The sequence below is a fragment of the Primulina eburnea genome, chromosome 10, assembly GCF_022965805.1.
Source record: "Primulina eburnea isolate SZY01 chromosome 10, ASM2296580v1, whole genome shotgun sequence".
NCBI classification, from domain to species: Eukaryota; Viridiplantae; Streptophyta; class Magnoliopsida; order Lamiales; family Gesneriaceae; genus Primulina; species Primulina eburnea.
In genome coordinates this window covers 727,758-749,678 of record NC_133110.1, presented here as the reverse complement: position 1 = coordinate 749,678, position 21,921 = coordinate 727,758, and the positions used below count along the sequence as shown (strand labels likewise).

Below are 21,921 nucleotides of genomic sequence, written 5' to 3'. Positions count from 1 at the left end.
ACTAATATATATTATGCTTTACATATTTAGTATATATTTTTTATAATTAATTTGATTTATATTCATATTATAATTATAAAAATTATTGAAGAACTAAACTATAATTTAGATATAACGAATTAGAAAAAGAAAAAAAAGCATCACACCAAGTTTTTTTTACCCTGTTACGAGGAAACATAATAAATAGTAAGAGATGCATATAAAAAATAGTGCAAGAATACAAGAGAGTGGAGACGGAGTTTCCCAATTTCCTATGTAAGTACAATAAATTATGTCGTTTCTTGGCTCCTTCCGCTTCAACCATATCTTCAATTTGGTATCTTGAACATAGAGAAGAATGAATTCACCAGGTTGTAACACACAAAAATAATGTATTTATCTTCCATGTTGTCTCAAGAAAAATGCAAAGCAAAAAAACCCATATTATAATAATTACTATTAATTATAGAAATCCATAACCTAATTTCTACAGCCTCAAGCCCCCACCTTTGACGAGCTCCCTGTGTCTCCTGAGTTCACGGTTGCCACTATGCTACACAAGAAGAATACCTCTCGGGATAATTCTCAACCTTTGATGGGGTGAAACACCCCTCCCTGTTTATGTTATACAATATATTGTTTTCGTGAACGGATGTTTATTACTGGGATGACACATCTATACTCCTTTAGAAGGTTAAATGGAATTTTGTATGATTTAAAACAAGTGCAGAATGATGCTGATGAGGGTAGGGGCTTCAGATTACACATCAGGTCGCTTTGCTAGAGACTACATTAGAAGCCCAACATTCTTTTCCCCTCCTACCTGGGCTGCTTTCTCCTACTACCTTTCTGTTTATGCAGCGGCCAGAGGTCATGGTAACTGAAGAATCAATTTTGTTTTTTTACAATTAGGGTGGGTCCACTGACTGAAGAAGCATGGCCGAGAAAGGTTGAGAGATCTAAGGGTTCGATGAAAAGATTAATCTCTCTCCACTCATAGATACAAGGACCTCCCCACGAACAATAGAGAACTAGAAGTGGAAACAAAACTAGAATTCTAAGTTACCTCATTTTCCGGAAGCTTGTGAAAAGTAAGGATGTCGAAGGGCATCATCAACATTGACTCTGTCCTCCTGACATGGTAAAAAGTAAAAACACACACACAAGCATTTTCTCAGAAAACTCCCCTAAAAGAAAAGATGGAGATTCCATTACATTAAGCTTTTTGAGAACGAAGCTTACCGGATCCCAACGCAACAAATCTCGAAATAAACGCAATGCCAAGACATTTGGAAACCTAAGAAAATTTTAGGGAAAATAGAAGGTATAAAACAACCGTCAACTCATTGGTTAACAAGACATGCAAAATTAAGAGGGAAAGAGAAGCTAAAGACCAACCCTATTTTAAGAGGATCTCTACCCTTTATTGTATCAGAAAAGAATTCTTCAGAGCACTTCCAAGGAACAGGTGAATTGTAACCCTGCATCCAATTCAAAGCACATCAAACATCCATTATTGGAGTGCACTTACACAATTAATTTTGTAGATGCATGAGATAAATTCATTTAACGAAGTTCCAGATATTTGGTATTGGAATAGGCGAATACAACAAGATCATTCAACGATGACTAGATATAAACAGGATGCCTTTAATGAGAATAAACTTTCGTCGTTGAACAGTATTACCAAGCAGTAAAACACATTAAAATTAATGTTCCCAGTATATAGTAATACCAATAATCTGTAACGGACATACCCCATGTCCATACACGATACACAAATGGCCGTTTCAAGAAGCAGCCATAGAGGGGTAGTAATTTAGGAATTTGTCCTAAAGACTGAATAGACTAGGATTTTGTTTTATTTATTATTCTTAGTTTGAGTTTTAATGGAGTCTGAAATTTTTATTCTTAGTTTGAGTTTAATTGGAGCCTACGGGTCTCGGTTTGGGATAGGAGTCAGAGGATGTATCCTCAGATTTTGGCTTATCTTTTGGGTTAATGAGTTTGGTTGGAGTCTTCTGTATTTAATCATATTTTTGGTACATGAATAAAACGATCTACATATTTTACAAACAAAAAATTCTGAAATTCCGAGATCGGCAAGGAAGAAAGGTCAAACAAAAGGCCAAAATTTCCGATGTGAATGACTTCACAGTTCATCCCGTAACGAGATCCATAAGATATGGGCCTCCCTTGGATGTACGGGAGCATTCTACCTTTTTTCAATCCGATGTTTATTTTTACAGCGGGGAAACAGAATCATACTGAAAATCCTTGGTGTTGGATTTATCTTAGAGTCGGAGTATGGAGACGGGGAAAAGACTGATTCAGCTATGACACAACAGCCCAATGACCAGAGAAATGACATTGGTTTACAATAGATATGTTAGTGGCGTCATCTTTTAGTCATACGGTTCCGACAGCTACGTATTACAAAAAGATATGAATTAGCGAGTAAAAATTTTAAAAGATACAATTACATACAAGGCGTATTTCTTGAATTATTAATGGTTACTGTAGAGCCAAGCCAACAACATGATAAGAGGATTCATCACTAATTGGAAGTTTATTGAGTCAAAAGGGTCAGAGGTCAAATTATCTGCGTCTTCACAAAATTAAGGAAAAAATACAATGAAAAATAAAAGAGGAACTCACTCGATCATTTGTATAAAAATCTTGACGAAGAATTGGAGAAGTCCCAGGAATTAAGATGCACAATTCCATGAGAGCTCTAAGTCTGCCATCAAGGAAATAACAGATCACTTGAGAGACCAATAACCATCTATCAATGAGGGAAGTGATAACATTACAAATGTTTGCCATGTGTAAAGCAACAGTTGTCAAAACTGTATGGTGCACACATGTTAGTTAATTATGAAATCAAACGAACAAGCACACAAAGAAAATGCATAGATCAACAGTTGTCACTTGTGATACCAAATTGGTATCCTTTTTTCACCTCAATATTGGTGCATGTTATGATGCATACATATACGTGTGTGTCAGTTATTTCAAAATTGCCATGTAAATCATCTGATAGCAAAACAGCCACGTCTCAAAAAATTCCATATGCCATTTACTAAGAAATTGAAAATATAGGGAAAAGCACCTTGTGACAGATGTTTTCTTATTCAATTAGGGCCGACAATTTTAAGGTAATATATCTGAAATCAATCAGTCACAAATGTGTAGTGTGGAAGCTGAGTCATGAATATTACATGTAACAGACGCAGTTCACAATATTACTTCACATGATTCATAGTCGCAAAAAGCAAATAAAATGATCAGGACTTACTTGTAAGCAAGCTCTTTCAAGTTATCATTCCAACCTTTCAGGTGCTGATCTAAAAGTACACGTGTTATAGAATTTATCTGAAACACATTTGGCGATCCTAAAATCAACTCCAACATCACAATGCCAACACTCCACATGTCATACCTATCCAAAAAAACAGTTTATTGATGGAAGTAAGATAAATTTAATCATCTTATAGTGTTCAAGAAAAATCATGCAATTCTGAGGTTTAAAACCAATTCCTTTCAAAAGGCTGTATTTTTTTAGAGGTATGGGCTCCGATTCCACATTTTTCTTTCAAACAATTCATATCAATTCCCACAAAGGTGAAGTTAATTTATCTACTAATAATAACTATACATAGTTCTTCAGTATCTTTTTATGCAAGTGGGAACTCTAACTCAGCCTAACATACTGATATAAACACCTTCCATCAACATTTCAAGTCATGAATGAAAACCATTAATTTCCACAAAAAATGGGACTCCGCTCGTCAGGTGATTCACTGTTAATTTAAATTATGCCAAACAAAAAAGTCAATTAACAAATTCACTGATGCAGTATAGCTTATTGAATTCCACAGAAAGTAAGCATACTTCACTGTGATGCTCGACGGCCATTTGTACCAACTCACATTTAGAAAAGCTTCTGGTGGAGCATAATCGACAGTTTGTTCAGCGCTGGAAGATAGAAAACACATATATGTCAATCATTCAGCAAGAAACAGAACAATTGCTTTTGTAGACAAACCAAGTGAACCAGGAAGGTGGTAACGATGAGCTGAGCCTGACATGTCAACATATCTCCCTAAAAGTGTGGAAAGATGGGAATAGAACCTCAAAGAATAATAAAATTAAAGCAACATAAAAGTATTTTTCAGAGTCGTAAATGGCAGGAGACGGTGGCGGGGAGTATAAAGTTCCCAGTGTTGTAAATGGCAGTAGGAAATGGCGGTAGGCGGTGGCGGGGTGGTCAGTGACCGCCTACTGCATCGGCCGTCTAGACTGTTGAATTTTTTTTTTACGTTTATATATAATTTTTTTTTATAAGAAACAATATTTTATTAATAATATCGTAAGAAAAACTACATCAGTGGACTAGTGGTCCACTGTCATCAAGAAGCATATAATATCAAGTTATCTTAATGATACACATATTCCCAATCTCTCGTCAAATCTAAAATCAAAACATTCTTAAAATCTTGATGGGTTCCAATCCACATTACAATGTTAATCTTTATATATAATTATACAATGCAAATACAAATAGTCATAATTCATTATGTAAAATATGTAATTAAATGATATGTATGGATTAATAAGCTTCATACAATGCAATACAATTAGGGTCTTGGAAGAGAAAATGTATGAGTGTACTAATAATTCGGCAGGCAGTTTGCAGCGGTGGTGGTGGGCGGTTCAAGGCAGAAGGAGGCGGGGGTTGTGGGTGATTGGGCTGGTGGGGATATTATATTTTAGAAGAGAGTATTTTAATAATTAGGGTTTTTTAAACTATTTCTACAAATTTTATTTGTCGAAAGTATCTAGAAATACATTAACATCGTAATACACTTAAAAATTCATCAAGACTTTGATCGCCTCCCACCCATGCTCATCTTTTACCCGTCTCGGTCACCATTTAGAACACATAAAATCCATCTCAAATATATAGAAAGATGCTTCCAAAACAGTCATTGAGACAAGGAAAGTCATGAGTGACGTGCACAAATGGATAGACCTGAGCCTCGTCTTTGTGTCAGCTTATTAAATTTGAAGCCTCTTCTTCAGGCCATGGTGGGCTGTTTTTTTTTTTTTTTGGGCGTATAATCAGACATCTTTGAGATACTTTAACAATAACCTGCCATTAATAATACAATACTGCTGTACAGAAGTTGGAAGCAAAACAGCAAACAGGTAAATATAATACCTAGAAGGCCCAACAGATCCATAAAGATGCTTCACAGTGTAATCATCCACTGCACTACCAAAGTCAATAATGCGCCTGAAAAATTGATAGAAAAAGACATGAAATGTTGTCAAACAACCATCAAGGTTTCAAGCCCATATACCAATGCTGAACAAACAAGTTATATTTGAAGATTTATCAACAGGATTAAAAACATCAGATATTTATAAAAGTTATTGCATACCGACAAAATGAAGAATAAATTAAGATTGGATAGCATGAAGTCAAAATCCGTTATTTCTGATAAACTAGAAAAAGGAGGAAAAACCACAACGTCAGCATATAATCAACAGTACATTTTTGTTGTGTAGCTCTTATCTCTATTGGGGCTTCCTTGCAAACAACTTCCAGAGTCCTGATCTTCAAAGCAAATGACCATGTTTTCTTGCAAGGTAAATCAAATGACATCGTTCATTAGCATCATACCATAAAAACTACCAATGGTTAATGCATAACGATAAGTGTACACCTTACCAGGTTTAATATCCCGATGAGTGATATTCCGATCATGGCACGACTTCAGTGCCAACAACTGAAAACAAAAGGAAGCGTGTAAAGAGGCTTGATGAATAGACATAAAAAAAGGTAAATTCATATATCTGTTTAAGTTGTATTTCCTCCCGAAAGTACAATTTTATAAAAGTTATATTTTGGTGCACATGCCAACAACTGCAAAGACTCCACTTATGATCTAGTCTCTCCCAAGAATTTTGCACTAACTTTAAAAACGGCAACTTCAAGATACCACTTTAAATTCCACTCTTCTCAAGGGTAGCTTGTATTGCATAACACATTTACGATTGAAAAACATGCCAAATTCAGTACCATCAAAAAATGTTCACATCCCCGTAACTATAATGTGATTAAATCTACGTTAAGCACATTCAATTAGCATACCAACTGCCAAATTATATTGCGAAATTCCTCTTTGCCTTCTTCCGTTGTCTTCATCCAATGCCACCATTTTGATGGCCGTAATACCTGAATACGCTTCCCCTCCTCACTTCTTTCTTTGCCGGCATTGTTTACCACTTCTTCAGCGGTGTAAATGAGTTTTGACAATGACACACCTTCATGACGAAATACAAGCCATATTTCATTAGAACGTGACTCAAAAGACTCAACATATCTAGCAATATGATTCAATCCTTCTTCATAGACCACTCCATGTGGTCTCTTTTCCTCGAGAGGGATACCCTCGAGATTCAAAGAATCCTCCATTTCTAGTATAACTGATTTTGTCCAGACAAAATCTGATACTTCTGTAGCTAGTGAACCTCGAATACAGCAAGAGGCATTTAAGAAAACTTCGCCAAAGTATTTCTCACGTAGTCCGCTCAAGTAAGCAGCAATTCCCCTTTCCACCTGTTGGCGGAAATTACATAATGTCATAAATCAAGAATTCAATAACCACGACCACGTAACCAAGAAAATTTTCATCTTACAAAATCATAATGGATATCTGCATTGTTGCTTAATACATAACAGGGATGTCAACATATACTACACCAATTCATGAATCAAAATCTAACATCAATGAAAACAACGTGATGTCTCTTCAGTTGCATACTGTTTGCCCTCCCAGAAAGAGTAAAACTGAGTCCAAACCAATAAAAAAGAACTCTTGCATCGACTTTTCAGACATTACTATAGCTCATCATAAAAAAGATTTTTAGGATATTAAAATTATCCAGCAATTTCTCAGCAATGATGACATTATTCATACTATTACAGCATGCAGGAGAAGCGGAATTCTTTACAAAGAGATAGCAAAATTGTAATGATGTGATAAAACCCCATCTGCAAAAAGGGTGATATTGTGAAATTTTACCATTATCCTCTTCAAAATGAACATATTTTCATCAGAATGCGTGGTGTTGCAATCCTCAACAATTGAATTTCTATGTAGCTTTTCATTGCATGCCCCTAAAGTATCTTTGCTGGAAAAATTATTTTTATCTCCATGGCTCCATTTTCCATCTTCCCCAACATGAGAAATATTCAAATTGAAGGCAAGCCAAACTTCTCCATATGCTCCACGGTCAAACTTCTTCTTTAATATGTATCTATAGATAAAATATATTATATTCAAATATCAACAATCAACATGAGTCCATTTTCAAAAAACAAAGAAACAATCAACACAAGGTTGCATCAGCGAGAAAGGCGATTGATGTTAGAGAGCCAATGCAATACAACTTTCTTGACAGCTTTGATATTGCCCAGAACAGAAGGGATAATCCATAACATTATTTGATCTAGATCAGATCAATAGAAAAAATCGAACGCATCATCACATGGGAAAACTGTGATTTTCTTGACACCTTTGACGTTTCAAAAATGTGAGCATATAGAATTCACACTCCAGAATCCAGATTCTATACAAGGAAAGGTAAGCCCTGCTAGTAATAACCAACCGGTGCACTTACAATTCTCTCGAATTCGCTGTACTGAGACATCTCAAATATCTGACATTCCAATTATCCACAAAAAATAGGTACAAGCACCAGTAATATTCCCGGACAGTGACAACTCAGAAAACAACATATTGAGTCCCGGTTATTTGAGGCAAACTATCGGTTTGAAGAAAGGTTCTGCACATAGGGCTTCCAAACCGTAAAGATGATATGAAAACAGTTTAAATCATAGCTCCCTGTGCACTTCTTAAACAATCTTGTAATTGTATCAACAAGTACCAGTTCACATAACAACTCCAATTACTTGGATCAACAACAGCAGCAACTAAAAGTGAAAAATCTTTTATCCTCCATTCAGGCATATATGCAAGATCAACAGCAGCAACTAAAAGTGAAAAATCTTTTATCCTCCACTCAGGCATATATATATAACAGGACAAAATGTAAAAAATAAATATACCGAGAATCTGATGCCGCGTTCTCGTTTTGACCAGTATAATGAAAAGGAATAGATTCTAGCAAACCGAGAAATCTGGAAAAACTATCAGAGTTCACACATTGACCTTTATTTTCATCAATAAACATTCCAAAGTGGGCACAAATATGGTGATCATTGTACAAATCTAAAGGTCCACCTGCACCAGTAATAATAGAAGCCATTAAATCATCAATGACATCGAATCGAACAATATTATGTAATGAAAGATTTTAACAAGCCCATATACAATGTTTGAGAGCATGGGGCTGGAGTTTTCATAAAGAATGACTATGCAACGTACTCCAGTTAAAATTATCTCCACCAGGTAAAGCATGTGCCAAGTCATAAATAGATTCTTGGTCATCTTTATGAAGCCAAAATGTGTAATCATCATTTACGTCAAGGTTTTCAGACAGATAAAAGGATCCAAAGTTGTGTTTTCCTTCTACCTGCAGCATGAGTAATTATTCAACAACCATTCTTCATTTGAGTAAAACACCGATATGTCACTTCGCAAATATAGAGAATCCATAATGCATAGACTAAATCTCTCATATTTCATTAAAAACATTCATCTCTAAACATTATTGTTCAAACACTACATGAAACTTCCTACCAGCTAAATTGCATACCTTAAACCAATAAGAATGCAAAAACTTGCTAGATACCTTTGGCTAAGAAACATCGAACAGAAATCTCATAATAAAGGAATTCATACAAATGCAAAATTTGAAGGAAAAAAATTGTCTTTCTATGCAATTCGCTAGTTGGAGATATAAATAGAAAAGTCGGAAACTAATAGACCAAAATTAGCCTGACTTGAAGTTATCATGCATGTGTTGAGAAAACTAAAGCTTTAATCTCAAATCATAAAGGAAACCAGAGATAAAAGTAGCTGAATCAACCAATTTGGAACTAAAGATTGCATGGTGATGATGATTCCAATACCAGTAAAGTTGGAGCTAAGAGCATAACATAGGGCTTGGTGAATTCTAGCCCACAGTAGCTATAATAAGGTTCCATGTGGTAGCTGAAGTTTATTTGCATAACTAGGACGTTGCACTCACACAGTAACATGAAAGTCTCGGATGAATTGTGTGCATTCATAAACCAATGTGCCTTTTCAACTTGAGTTGATATATATGCTGGAATACAAATAAGAAGCAGACCAAAATAGAAAGCGAGGATCAATTGAATACTTTAAGTTAAATTACTAGCTATTAGTATGATGCTTACCAATAATCTATCAAACTTGGTACTAACTGGATGATGTTGCGGCTTTATGAGTATTGAAGTGTTATCATTGGCTAACAAAATGAGTAAAGCATAGATTAGTACATCTGAAAGACTGAAACAAAGGTCAAAGAACACCAGTTGAGATTCAAAATCGTGATGTACAGAAGAACGTAAATAAACATAAGTTTTTACGCATTGGAGCATCAAAATCAGTAAAATTACTCATTTTCAGAAATATCTATCTAGTCTATCGTTAATCTATAGGAGGTTTAACTCATATGATTGAAAATAGTTGATTTCACCATAATTATCTCTGGGTAAAATACAATTCTTGAAGTGCTAACTAATAAAATCACCTGAAATTTTGTCAAGCTGTCTTTGATATCCTATAGTCGAGTGATCAGATTTCACTGATTTATGACACCAATTCCCCCGCAAAGTTTCTAAAGTATCAGTTGTTCTTCTGACAGGAAGGGTTGTAGCTGCTAAATTATCCATACTTCCTCTCTCAAATGCGGTATTGACAATACAATCAGCTAATGAATTAGAACATGAAGAAACAGGTTCTGGAGGCACTATGACCTGAGAAAGTGGTTCCCATAATAGATCACAAATATCTTGGGGGCTAAGCTTTTCAAAAACACCATCAGAAGCAGCAACCACATAGCTGTCATTCGCAGTCAAAGGTTGCCAATCTGTCACCTCAGGAACGGAAATTACACCATAACTGTCCACAAGCTAATGGTTAAATAAAAGGCCAAATATTTTCCAACTCTTTTGTTTTAGATATACAACATAAATTCTAAAAAAATTATTAGAAGAGAAAATTATGCTAATCAACTAACCTTTTAAAGCCTATGTCTCCGATTGCTCTGGATACAGCCAACTGGCCATTCACACGAGCTACACCAGCCCAGGTCGAAATATGACCGCCAGCAGATTCCACTCGGGATCTTTCATCATCTCTGTCAGGGTGGTGATCATTTGTCAGTTCTTTAGCGATATAAAACATCCATCCATTAGAAGCTTTTGATTTTAAGCGATGGTAATCCTTTAATGATGGAGAAGCATCAGTACCTCTTCTTTGCCTGACTATCCTGAATACAGTTGCTGCAATTTGTACATACGTTTAATTTGACAATTTTAAATTCTCTAAACTTGTAATTCTCGTTGTAAAAAAATTAAAGAAAAATCCTTTCAGTGATGTTGACCATTAATTTATATAAAAAAGGATGACATTATTGTCTGAAAATGAAATCATATTTCCTACTAGGCCCAGATTTTAAAAGACATGAGAGTTAGGATCTTGCTGTTGTTTTGGAACAATATTCACTAAAAACTGATTTTTTCAATTGGGGAGGCAGAAGAGGGTATGACCTTTAGCCTCAAAAGGAGACTGATATACTTCAGAGCACAAAAATGACTTTGAGTCTCCGACATTAGCTACTAGAATTTGAGTATCTGCTAGAAGTACCACAGTAGCTGTAGTGCCAGAATTCAGGTTGTGCCTACGTGCATCCTTTAAAAATAAAGTGGACAAGATAAGTAATAAAGAGAATCTAGTTATATAAGAAAATTTACTATATACACATAATATTCACTCACCTCAGAAAATGTTGCATCTATATCATGAATTGCCCTCAGCAATGCTTCCTTCAATATTTCAAGGGGGAAAGATCCATCTAATATAGCAGATATTGTCACCTGGAACCTATATATAAATTTTAATTTACATCACAAATCAACAGGCAAGGAAGAAAACAAAAAAACTTCTAACTGCAATCGATCATTAAGGATAGAGAATGTGCAACCTATATATGTGTGTGTGTGTGTGTGTGTGTGTGTGTGTGCACATTTTATTAGAAAAAAACCACCAGCAACAGAAACTTTTTGCCACAAGTGGATGTAGGAAGAAGAGACAAAAACGATATACTTGAGCAATTGAAAAAGGAAAAACATTTCAAGACCCTTGAACATGGTTTATAGATAATAATGTTAAAAGTTAAATAGATTCATAATTTTCAGATTACTTTACCAACCGTCCTAGGATACTCGACCTAATCACCAAAAAATTTCTCCATCTACCTCATATACGTATTAGACATACAATAATTTTTCAGTAGTCGACTTATAAAACTCATTTCTCAAAAGCATTCAAAAACAAAGACCTTCCAAGATCCAATATCTGCCTGTTGGTATCATCATTCCACTCAATCTTGCGGAAAGCGGGAACATTTTCTCGCTTACCCGGCAGCAGCCAGACAAAATTTCGTGATAAAATCGAATAAGTGGTATCGAGAAGAAAATAAGTATGCAACATGAAATACTCCAAGAGCAAGTCCGAGGCCATCTGACTCGCTTCAGAACCGTTATGCCCATCGAAAACGGCCATCATTCTAACATTGATTTCTCTAACCCCCTTAGGACCTGCGGCAACAAGAAGAAAATACCAAGAAATGCCTACATAATACTGCAGCAAAAGAAGAAAGTTATATGTATTCCAGTCATCAGCAATACTCAACCGGGGAAAGGAATGCGAAATTCGAATGAGCAGAGAGTTCGATCCTCCATGGTCTTGCGGCGGCCTCTAAGCATCGCGGACTGGCACGGGGCGCCGGACGCTTGGGTCTCGTCGCCGGACTTGAAAGTAGATGGCTTCCAACGAGGGCATTTTGGGGATTGAAACACCGCTGGCGCGCCGCCTTCTCTGTACACCGTCAGGCACGTCGGAGATTCTCCGGCTATGCCGAACACAAACCCTAAAATCAGGATGAACAATAACGAGGATTCGCCTGGTCTCATTATCCTAATCTAAATTCAAACCGTTGAACATAATCGCTCGCTTCGATGAAACATAGGATTTTGATTGAACAATAACGACGATATGTGATCGTAAAAATGGAAAGAATTATATCATATCGGGCTAATTATGGAAATAAATTATTTTTTTGGTTATGGTTATATTATTTTAATATTAATATTTACTATTTGTGGCTCTTATTCTCCATTTACTTATTTTTATTTTATATCAAATAAATACCTAATTTTATTATTTAAACTTTAAATGATAATATTATATATATTTTTAAAAACAGCGGATATCCTTTGGAAAATGTATTTTCAAAATTAATGTCTGCATTTGAACTAGCAAGGTTGATGCAATTTACATCTACAATCTTAATTTAAAAAGGAATTTGGACTTGGTAATACCAATACATGGAAATAAATTACACAACCAAGACATAATTATTACTAGCTACTCTGCACATGCGGTGCGTGTGTGTACAATTTTTTTTTATAATTATTTATGGACTAAAATGAAATTTGACAAATTATCGAGGTACTAAGGTGCTATTTGAATAATTGTAATAAAAAAAATAAAAACAAAAATGTTTTTTGATTAAAAAAAAAACAAAAATGTAATTTTGATATCAAATAGGGGCAAAATAGGGAAACCAAAAAACAGACCAAAGACACCAAAAACAGTTATTCTAATATGCTTAAACTTAATAAATAGTAAAAGATGTTATTTTAAACAAAGTCAATAAATCTATGGAAAAAAAAAAACATTAATAATAATTAAGTTGTCATCATCCTAGCAAATTCTTCATAACTAACAAGGCCATCTCCGTCAAGATCAGCCTCTCTGATCATCTGTTCTGCTTCTTCATCTGTAAGTCTTTCTCCCAGATTTATCATCACGTTTCTCAACTGCTCATATATTTAAAAATTATGAAGAAAATGTCAAAACGAATTTAATGGATATTAATTAAACATTGTAATAATATAATTATTAATTAATGAGTGAAGAAATTAAAATATATATGTTCACCTCGTGGGCAGATATGAATCCATCTTGATCTCTATCAAATACTTTGAAAGCTTCTTCTAGCTCATCCGCCACACTTTCCTGTCGATTTATTATTTATTTATACAAACACTGTCAGCTATTTTTCATAAACTTTCGTCGATTAATCCAAGTTTACATTAATATTGCAGTTCATTATGAGATTGATAATCACCTTCATTTTTCTTGCCATAATGCTCAAGAACTTGTCGAAACCCACAGCCGTGCCGTCTCCATCTGCAGCAACCTCTTTCATCATTTCTTGAATCTCTTCATGCGTTGGATGTTCATTCAAATATTGAATCGCTGATGCCAATTCTCCCACAGTAATCAGCCCTTTTTAAAAAAAAGAAGCAACCAAATCAAATTTTGAATATTAATTAATAAAAGTAAACTAAATACATTTTCAAGAATTAAACTGACCATCAGAATCTTTGTCGATGAGGCAGAAGGCTTCCCAGAACTCAGAAATCTCCACTTGTGTCAATGAATCAACCATTTTTTTAAAAAAGAACTCTCAGGTCTGGTATAATATATATATACGACTGTGTATAAATAAATAAAAACAGAGGAAAGTTCTGAATTTACGGAAACGTTGGAGTTTAATAATATGGAACAGATTTCTCTACTATATAAGAGCTCGGCGATATGCTCGAGTGAAATAGAAGTAAAGTCAAACACCATAGGGTAGAAAAATTATTTTCAATGTTAAAGACTGGAATTATAAAGTTCTTTGTATTTTGTAAGTCTAATATTCAATGGGTAGACTTGAATGGGATGAATGACACCAAGAAAGATTTCATTTCATTTTAATATATTATATCATATCAATGCTATATATAATAAGGAAGTCAAATAATAAAGACAGAATAGTGTTTTTGTGTAATTTTTAGAATCCCAAAATACTTTCTTTTTTTTTCAGTTTTCTTTCCTCTTTTGAGAAATAAAAAACTTAATTATCAAGGTACTCCAAACCTCAAAATACAGAGTTTATTTCATCCTATCCATGTAGGTATTGTCCCTATGATAAATACAGATCATAAAAAACGAGAAAATATCACGATTTGGCTAGGCTATTTAATCCGCGATTTAAGATAAATTGCATGTAATACCCAAAAAAGAAAACATAAAACCCTTTTGTAAAATTAATGATTTTTTAAACATCGTATTTTTAAGCATAAAATCTCTTCGTATGGCTGATTTTATAATTTTTGTAGTTAATAGTTTGTGTGTGTAGTCTATATGACTTGTTCAATGGTCTATATTATATTGAAATGATATGGTGTTAACTCACAAGAATTATCACACAAAGTGTGTGTATTTTGTATATGTATATATGTTCCTCGTCTTGTTATTCTAAAGATTTAGAAACAATTTATAAGATACAACGTGAGACTTTCGAGTTAGCTTTTATAATGATTAAGCAATAGAACAACTAATTGTTATATCTCTTGGAACTAATCCACACTATCATTAATATAATCTTTGGACATATTAATCTCCCTAATAAACTCAAAATTTTTATACACATTATTTTTTAAACTTATTAAAACATCTTTTTTTCATTAAAAAATATTCCCAAAACTCAATATATTTGTTCATGTCATAAAAATATAAGTAATGTTATAAAAAAAGTGTATATGTAACTCATACAAAATGATTTATAGTGCAGAATCATATCTAGCTTAGCAAAGAAACAAAGAGCATTTGTGTTGCACATCCATAAATTTTAATTTATTTATGCATATACGCAACTAAAATTAAAAATTATTATTTAATATATTAATTTGACTGATTAATATGTATCAGTTAGGCTTTTTTTATTCATGCAGCGAAAATCCAAACTTCACCAATTAAGTACTTTAAGCATATTTCCTCGTTATGACCATTTCTTCCGCTATTTTGGAAGAAACCATTTATGTTCTGACGAATCTAGATTTTGTACAAGACTGGGTCATCTTATGGCAAATATTTAAAAATCATGTCTTGACTTCAACTAGTCAACTCGGGATTTGAATCAACGTGTAGAAAGAAACAATCTGAAGTTCAAACTGGCTAGCGGGTTCTTTTGGGCTAAAAAATCAAACCTTAACATCTCAAATCCGATTCAAAACACTGGTTCGTGAGCTCGAGCGAGCTTTTAGCTATAGATACATCGTGGTATTTGTGAGCATCAACCAGCCCAAGATTCCATATCAGTTTATAGAAACTGAAAACCATTCCAACAAAAGAAAGACAGCCATGAAAACTCTGCAAAACGATGGCAAATAGAAGCTTCAGATGAACTTTTTAAACGTCTTTTTGTGCAGAATACTACTCCACAGGTACGAAACAACGATATACCATGTTTGAAAAAAACTACGTTTACCAAGCTCAATTCTTGACTGCAAAACCAAGAAGAAAATGTAATATAAACTAATCTGCAAGTTGAGAATTGAAACAAACTAGTTTATTGGGGTTGGCCAATCATCTTCAAGAAAGGTCCACAGGATGGATTGAGGAAGGGTAAGCTGCACCAACATGTTTCCTTAATACATCCTATATAGGTTGATCTTTCGGGACAATTTGATCTTTGATCCACATGTAAATAGGAACCAACACGTAATAAGTTGCTGCCATCGCTCCGAGAATGAAGCGCATAAGAAATACAAATGGATTCACTGGTTTTGACACGTCCTCTGCTTTAGGACCAAGCTGCAGATAAACACACAAAGAAAAAGGAGAAGTGATTCGAGATTCAACACTAAAAAATCATTGTAATCTCTTTAAAAAATAACAAGGAAGAAACAAAAACAGTAAATCAGTAGGCATTATTACATATATCATATACAGTACCTAAATCTCAAGCAAAGCTCCAAGCTTCGCACATAGTATAATTTCTGTTCCATAGCCGAAGTTTAATTGACCCGAACAATGGCTGTTTGATACTCTAAAATACTAGATACATACTTTGGACAACTGCAGAACTCAGACTTTTTGGATACCAGATGTTATTACTTAATAATTTTGCTACATGAATTCAAATTCGTAGATTTCTAGCATCCACGAACAACTCAGGCTAGTTGTCAACAAATTCCACACAGGAAAGTAACAGAGAAGTTGTTTCAAAATAGGAAGCAAGCAGAGTTTTAATTTTGAAAGGAGAAACATAAGATGAAAAATTACCTTCAAAGGAGAATCCCCAGATGCGGGTTTAATGCCTGTAACAGAACATCCCATGATAAGCCCATGCCTGCGAACCCCACGATACCATTTCGGACCAATCCTCTTCAGTCGAACATCCTTAAATCCTGCCTTTTCGAACCACTCAATGTACTCTTCCTCTTTTGGAAAGAGCATCCAAACATCAGCAAAGAAGCGAGACAACCAAAATGTAGGATACACAGGACCGATTACGCAAGCCTTCCCCCCGAGTCGAAGAACTCTGTAAGCCTCCTTGATTCCACGCTGTGGGTCAGGCCAGTACTCGATACTGAGAAGATTCACAAAATCAAAGAATTTTTAAGAGATTTCAAAAGAAATATTTTGAGATTTTATATGCAAGTGCTTTAACAATTATGCAACTACACAAATATTTGCCTAGCTTTTCATAATTCATGTTCCATCAACCGAAAATTTTTCATTAAAAGACACGACGCAGAGCCTTCAATTCACAATATCCAACATAACCGTTAATCCAAGATGTACACAGAGCCTTCCGCATACACCTTTACAAATAGCAAAAGTAGGAACTAGAGAACGAATTAAAATGTACCAGTGGAGTGGACATCTTGATAAAAAAAAATAACTTTTGGTGCTCAGACATAATACAAGGATAACTTCAAGCAACAACATCAGCCACTGAAGTTTCAAGTACTCAACCCGATAGAGCTAAATATGACCAAGAGCCTTGTAATCAACGAAACATAAACGACAAACGTGAAAAATTAGATGATATACCTCCCAGCGGAAACATATCTATCTACCGAATCAGTCAAAAACGGGAGATCCTCAGCATCTCCTTCAATTATCCTGCATTCCTTCAAGGCCTCCTTCTGCTTAGCCTTCGCAAGCTGGTGGGGAGACTGATCAAGAATAGTCACATTCTTGGCATCCACATGCTTCACTATCCCCAAAGTCGTAAACCCCGTGCCTCCACCAACATCAACCACAATCAAATTCCTGTTATTCAAATCCGCTGGCTCTAACGCTTCATCTCTCATGTCTTCAGTCCAGTGCCCAGGGTTTATCACATGGTCATACACAATTGAGAGAAACCTGTAAAACCAGAAGGCTTCTTTCTTGTGCTGTATGAATCTCGGCTGTGACGCAGGCCTCGAGGCGGAGGCACTGCATTTTGGGACGAGGGTTGTCCTGTTCTTTCTAATCCCAATTGAAATTTTCCCACATGGAACTGAATTTAACTTGAGCGAATTCTTGCCATGAAAATCTGTGCCAAGACAACCTAACCCTTTCGAGGGCGGGCAGAAATTCCTGATGTGTGGAAGATTTTCAGCTCCGTTTAGCATAGCAGAAGCCATTAAATGACCAAATTGAAAGAACCCACGAGCAAAAAAGTGACCTTTGAGGATGTCTCACTAAATTTGAGGCATTTAAGCAAGACCCAAGAGCGAAATCTACCTAATTCTGCTATAGAGACTGGGGTTTTTCTGGGTGAGTGTTGAGCGAGGAAGGGCGATAAGAACCACGCCGAATGCCTCGAGTATCGTACAGTTGGTCGGTTCTTTAGCCACTAAAATTAAATATAATATATTAAATAATTGCAGGGCTGGGATTTTTTCTCGGAGATGCCGAGATGAGAGCGATGTGAGTCATGTCTCTGAATTATACTTGAATTTTGTTTGCGAGATTCAAAGAACGAGACCACGAAACAGCGGAGACGAGGAAAGATAAAGCCGAGCCCAAGTGTAACCAAGAACGTTGTTGCATTATTTGGGCCGAAAATACAGAACCAAACCAGCAAAATAGCCCAGCTCAACAAGAAAATAAGCCATATTTTGTAGCTTGAACAGAGTAGTCGTCTATGTGGGCTTTAACTATTGACCGTTTTAAATTAATACGATAAAATTCTCCTTTCTGCCTTTTTTTCCTCATATTAAGCTAGTATCAATATTTGTGTTATTAATTATCCGATTCATTTCATAAAAAAATTTCTTTAGACATATTCATAAGATTTTTTGGGAAACCATTTTGCTTTTAACTTGGTAAAAGGGAAATCCATAATTCCAAAGTAATAATTAATGGGATTCCCTGTTGCAAGAATACTAGAGAATGTTTCATATTTTTCAAGAATATACCATATATATAGCCGTTCTTTCATTGTTTTGCTGCGATCACTTTGATATTGATTGGTGGTACTGCGTTGCTTGGGATGATGAATTTTATAGCGTGGATGATGTTTGTGCCTCTGTGGCACACATTTTCATACACGGTCGATTCATCAAGTATCCGGTGTCCGAATGGTTGGTTGAGCAAGATGGGGCTTATCGATTATTCCGGCGGATTCGTCATTCACTCCTCTTCTGGTGCGCAGGTTTCATCGCAGCTTTCTGGGTAAGCACCATCGATCAGACCAAATCTATCTAAAAAATTAAATTTGTTTGACCTCTTCAAATCACTTTAATTTGGAGTTATTATTTTTATAATATATATATAGGGAATGATTATTATTTTTAACATGGGTACTATAATAATCCAATATCGGGAAATTCTTCATTCGGCGTGAATATTCAATCGTAACTAGCGCTTCGGAGCGTGATGTATAATCGTTGTTTTGTTTTTATTTTATTTATTTATTATTATCAGTTTTTCTAATTAATTTAGGTCATAAAATAAGGATTGTTTTATGATTTAGATAATAATAGAAATAATACAGTGATTATGAAAATTGATGGAAGTCATACCATGTTTAATATATATTATTAATATATATAAGCCATGCCTAAATAATATTTAACAAAATTTGGACAACCAAACCCAGTACTCTAACCATTGCTCCTCTCTGATATAATGCAGGTAGCCTCGGGAACCAAGGGACCGAGGAGAGGTTCCCATTAAACAATGTACATCCTTCTGATGCTTGCCGGCGCCGGCTTGATATTAATGGGATGGACGGAATTAAACGGCGGAGATCCTTACATGGCCAGCATCGACGCATCACTCGCGGTACTCAACACTCATATACGCGCAGCAACAAGCCTGCTTACTCTGCTCCAACTCGATCGACACACTTTCTTCGAGAGACCCTCCGTCATCGGTGCCACACAGGGCATGATCACCGGCCTACTCTACATCACCCCATCCGCTGGAGTCGTGCAAGGCTGGGCCGCCATTATAATGGCATCCCCTCCGGTTTCATCCCTTGTTTTCACTATGATGGTTCTCCAAGAGAAGATATGGCTCCTAAAGCGAGTAAACGACACGATGACCGTTTCCACAGACATGTTGTTGCAGGGACGCTAGGCGTCTTGCTCACCAGATTTTTCGCCAACCCGAAGCTCAGCAGGCTTTTCTACATGTCCCCCGACTAGGGAAAGGTACACTGGCCTAGCATACGGGTTCAGTAGCGGCAGTTGGCGCAGGATTCTGGCAGATGGGGGTTCAGGTTCTTGGAGTTGTGTTTGTCATAGGAGTAAATGTTTTTGTTGCCAGTTGGCTTTGTCTGTTGATAAGGCTTGCGCGGTGCCATTAGGGATGTCCAAAGAAGAGCTTGACGGCGAGGATGAACAGGTGCATGAAGAGGAAGCGTATGTGCTGTGCGGAGATGGCGAGAAGTTTGAGAAATCTTTGCACAACTCGGTGATGAATGGGGCTGATCAGGATGTCTCGGGTCAGCGTAAGAACACGAGGGTTAGTGTTTGAGGGAGTGTAGACTTTGGAGGGGAAATGGTATTAATTAATGTGTGACGTTTCTTTTGGATTTGTTCTGATTTCATTTTACACGTAGTTCGATGTGTTCGAAGATGATTCATACTTGTACTTTAATTTGTAATAATTAATGGGGCTATATATTTCAATTCACACAGTGGATTGTCTAAGAAATTAAATAAAATATAACAAATAAATAATAATAATAAAAAGTGACGATTTCTATTTCACGGCCCCTAAACACCAAGTACTAACTTAAACAACCAACCAAACAAATTCAAGATCGATGGTAAAAATTAATCTGCATCCTAACAGTTGTTTTTAACAATCAAATATAGAAAACCTAAAGTAGTCCGATTTTTACAAAATAATAATTTAGAAGTCGAAGGGTGTCAGTTTTGAAAACAGTCCAACCGTCCAAGCACAGAAACCCGAAGAGAAGAGATCGGGCATTCAGATTCTCATCCAATGACTTCATCTATTATATTCTATTTTATATTAGAATTCAGAAAGGATTCCCTCAGGCATGTGAAAAATCTTATTTGGTGCATTGTATGAAGATAAAATGGCACACTTCAATTCCAACTCTTCCCAAACTAATATTATTTAACATTAATACAATGTCAATTTATGATAACTCTAATTAATATAAAAAATTGTTCTGTCTTGACAATCTTTCTTTGAATAACTAGCTGTACAATCAGTATGCCACTGGAATCCAATATTCGCTCACAGCTTTCTTTATTTTCCAGCCAGTTTTTTTAAGAACTCATATCACTCCTTTTACAAAACCAAACTCGATATCTCTCACGTTTATCCGACATCGATTCGAATGTTTCAAGAATAGAACAATTGCAACTCTTCCATGTATACGTATACGATACAGGAAAACGACTTTGGAGAATAATAATTTCAAGAAAAAATACCATGAATAAATAAATAAATGTCCAATTCAACTTTTTTCATATATATGGTTCAGTCAAAAAAACTTGGTAAGAATTGAGTCAACGGTTCGTTGCACAATAAATTCACAGATCTTCTTAAAACATGAGATGATAGCAACATATAACTGCCATTTATTTATGTTTCCAATAAGATTACAGAAATTTGAGCATTCAAATCAAAGTTGTCAATTTTTTTACTATTTCTTTACTGAAAATAAAACTGAGTGGCTTTGTTACGGTGAATTCCTCGAAAATGCACACATTTTGTTAAGACCAAGGATGTAGTCTTACGATTGAAGTCTCATAGTCCGCATTTGATGATCATCCACCTTACACGCCAAGTGGTCCCAAAAACTGAAACTTTTAATATTTGGATATATATATATATATATATATATATATATATATATATATATATTTGATTTTAAATAATGAATTATATGTATTGGCTTATGAATATTTTTTTAGGGATCTTTATGCTTTTTAGAATTTTCAGAAAGATTGTTGGTGCAATTAACCCGACATTTAATTTTGATCTCAATATGATGTCGGCTAAGATCACATGCTTGTTGTTTTATTGAAGCTATAGGCCCCGTAGAATTTGCGCAACTTAAACCTTACAGATTATATATATAGTATCCCATCATCTTCTACTGCAAATAAAAAAAAGAGTGATTCCAATATATTCTCGTTCTCAAATAATATATCTTTTTAAAAGAGTCACTTACAAGCTTTAATTTAAGTATATATATAATTAAGGGTGTGTGTGTTTGCCAAAAAAGTTATTTTGAATGTCCAATGGTTAACAAACGATGGATCGAAAATGTGAATCAAGCCATTAATTAATTTAGAATCAAAATATAACATTTCTGAATGTAATATTGTTAGAA

At 35.2% G+C, this 21,921-nt stretch overlaps 3 protein-coding genes, 1 long non-coding RNA gene and 1 pseudogene across 15 annotated transcripts; 1 reads left to right on the top strand and 4 right to left on the bottom strand.

The window, feature by feature from the left end:
- Window positions 1–180: 180 nt before the first annotated feature.
- Window positions 181–12,274, bottom strand: LOC140804054 (probable inactive protein kinase At3g63330). 12 transcript variants are annotated; one of them, XR_012112025.1, is made up of 22 exons: window positions 11,896–12,274; window positions 11,542–11,800; window positions 10,979–11,084; window positions 10,751–10,892; window positions 10,219–10,483; window positions 9,730–10,100; window positions 9,374–9,444; window positions 8,439–8,586; window positions 8,120–8,294; window positions 7,074–7,308; window positions 6,140–6,607; window positions 5,717–5,774; window positions 5,539–5,626; window positions 5,204–5,278; window positions 3,874–3,957; window positions 3,278–3,421; window positions 2,638–2,719; window positions 1,378–1,460; window positions 1,222–1,276; window positions 1,046–1,112; window positions 487–594; window positions 181–320 (listed from the first exon to the last, which is right to left on the bottom strand). XR_012112025.1 is itself a non-coding variant. In XM_073159930.1 (21 exons), the coding sequence occupies exons 1-20, from the start codon at window positions 12,173–12,175 to the stop codon at window positions 1,047–1,049; spliced, it is 3,255 nt and encodes a 1,084-aa protein (XP_073016031.1). In that variant the 5' UTR covers window positions 12,176–12,274; the 3' UTR covers window positions 181–320; window position 1,046. The 12 variants fall into 12 exon arrangements, 8 of the variants coding, with proteins under 8 accessions (XP_073016031.1, XP_073016030.1, XP_073016029.1 ...); XM_073159930.1 differs by lacking the exon at window positions 487–594; XM_073159929.1 differs by lacking the exon at window positions 181–320 and having other exon boundaries at window positions 327–594.
- Window positions 7,366–8,100, bottom strand: LOC140804055 (uncharacterized). Its single transcript, XR_012112029.1, has 2 exons — window positions 7,986–8,100; window positions 7,366–7,815 (listed from the first exon to the last, which is right to left on the bottom strand). It is a non-coding gene; the product is annotated as an uncharacterized lncRNA (long non-coding RNA).
- Window positions 12,275–12,838: 564 nt separating the features above from the next.
- LOC140803596 (calmodulin-like) lies at window positions 12,839–14,157 on the bottom strand. Its single transcript, XM_073159499.1, has 4 exons — window positions 13,644–14,157; window positions 13,396–13,556; window positions 13,206–13,283; window positions 12,839–13,084 (listed from the first exon to the last, which is right to left on the bottom strand). The coding sequence occupies exons 1-4, from the start codon at window positions 13,717–13,719 to the stop codon at window positions 12,953–12,955; spliced, it is 447 nt and encodes a 148-aa protein (XP_073015600.1). The 5' UTR covers window positions 13,720–14,157; the 3' UTR covers window positions 12,839–12,952.
- A 1,297-nt stretch (window positions 14,158–15,454) lies between these two features.
- On the bottom strand, window positions 15,455–17,984 carry LOC140804053 (2-methyl-6-phytyl-1,4-hydroquinone methyltransferase, chloroplastic-like). The gene is made up of 3 exons (XM_073159927.1): window positions 17,160–17,984; window positions 16,386–16,692; window positions 15,455–15,914 (listed from the first exon to the last, which is right to left on the bottom strand). The coding sequence occupies exons 1-3, from the start codon at window positions 17,738–17,740 to the stop codon at window positions 15,759–15,761; spliced, it is 1,044 nt and encodes a 347-aa protein (XP_073016028.1). The 5' UTR covers window positions 17,741–17,984; the 3' UTR covers window positions 15,455–15,758.
- On the top strand, window positions 17,744–20,170 carry LOC140803642 (ammonium transporter 2 member 5-like; annotated as a pseudogene).
- Window positions 20,171–21,921: the final 1,751 nt, after the last annotated feature.

Coding starts and splice junctions, on each gene's coding strand:
- LOC140803596 (XM_073159499.1), bottom strand. CDS start 13,719: ATGGTTGATTCATTGACACAAGTGGAGATTTCTGAGTTCTGGGAAGCC. Junction 13,557..13,643: donor CATCGACAAAGATTCTGATG/GTCAGTTTAATT, acceptor TTTTTTAAAAAG/GGCTGATTACTGTGGGAGAA. Junction 13,085..13,205: donor GATTCATATCTGCCCACGAG/GTGAACATATAT, acceptor ATATATGAGCAG/TTGAGAAACGTGATGATAAA.
- LOC140804053 (XM_073159927.1), bottom strand. CDS start 17,740: ATGGCTTCTGCTATGCTAAACGGAGCTGAAAATCTTCCACACATCAGG. Junction 16,693..17,159: donor AGATATGTTTCCGCTGGGAG/GTATATCATCTA, acceptor GAATCTTCTCAG/TATCGAGTACTGGCCTGACC. Junction 15,915..16,385: donor CTGGGGATTCTCCTTTGAAG/GTAATTTTTCAT, acceptor GTTTATCTGCAG/CTTGGTCCTAAAGCAGAGGA.
- LOC140804054 (XM_073159930.1), bottom strand. CDS start 12,175: ATGAGACCAGGCGAATCCTCGTTATTGTTCATCCTGATTTTAGGGTTT. Junction 5,775..6,139: donor GCAATATAATTTGGCAGTTG/GTATGCTAATTG, acceptor TTTTGTTTTCAG/TTGTTGGCACTGAAGTCGTG. Junction 3,958..5,203: donor GGATCTGTTGGGCCTTCTAG/GTATTATATTTA, acceptor TCTATCTTCCAG/CGCTGAACAAACTGTCGATT.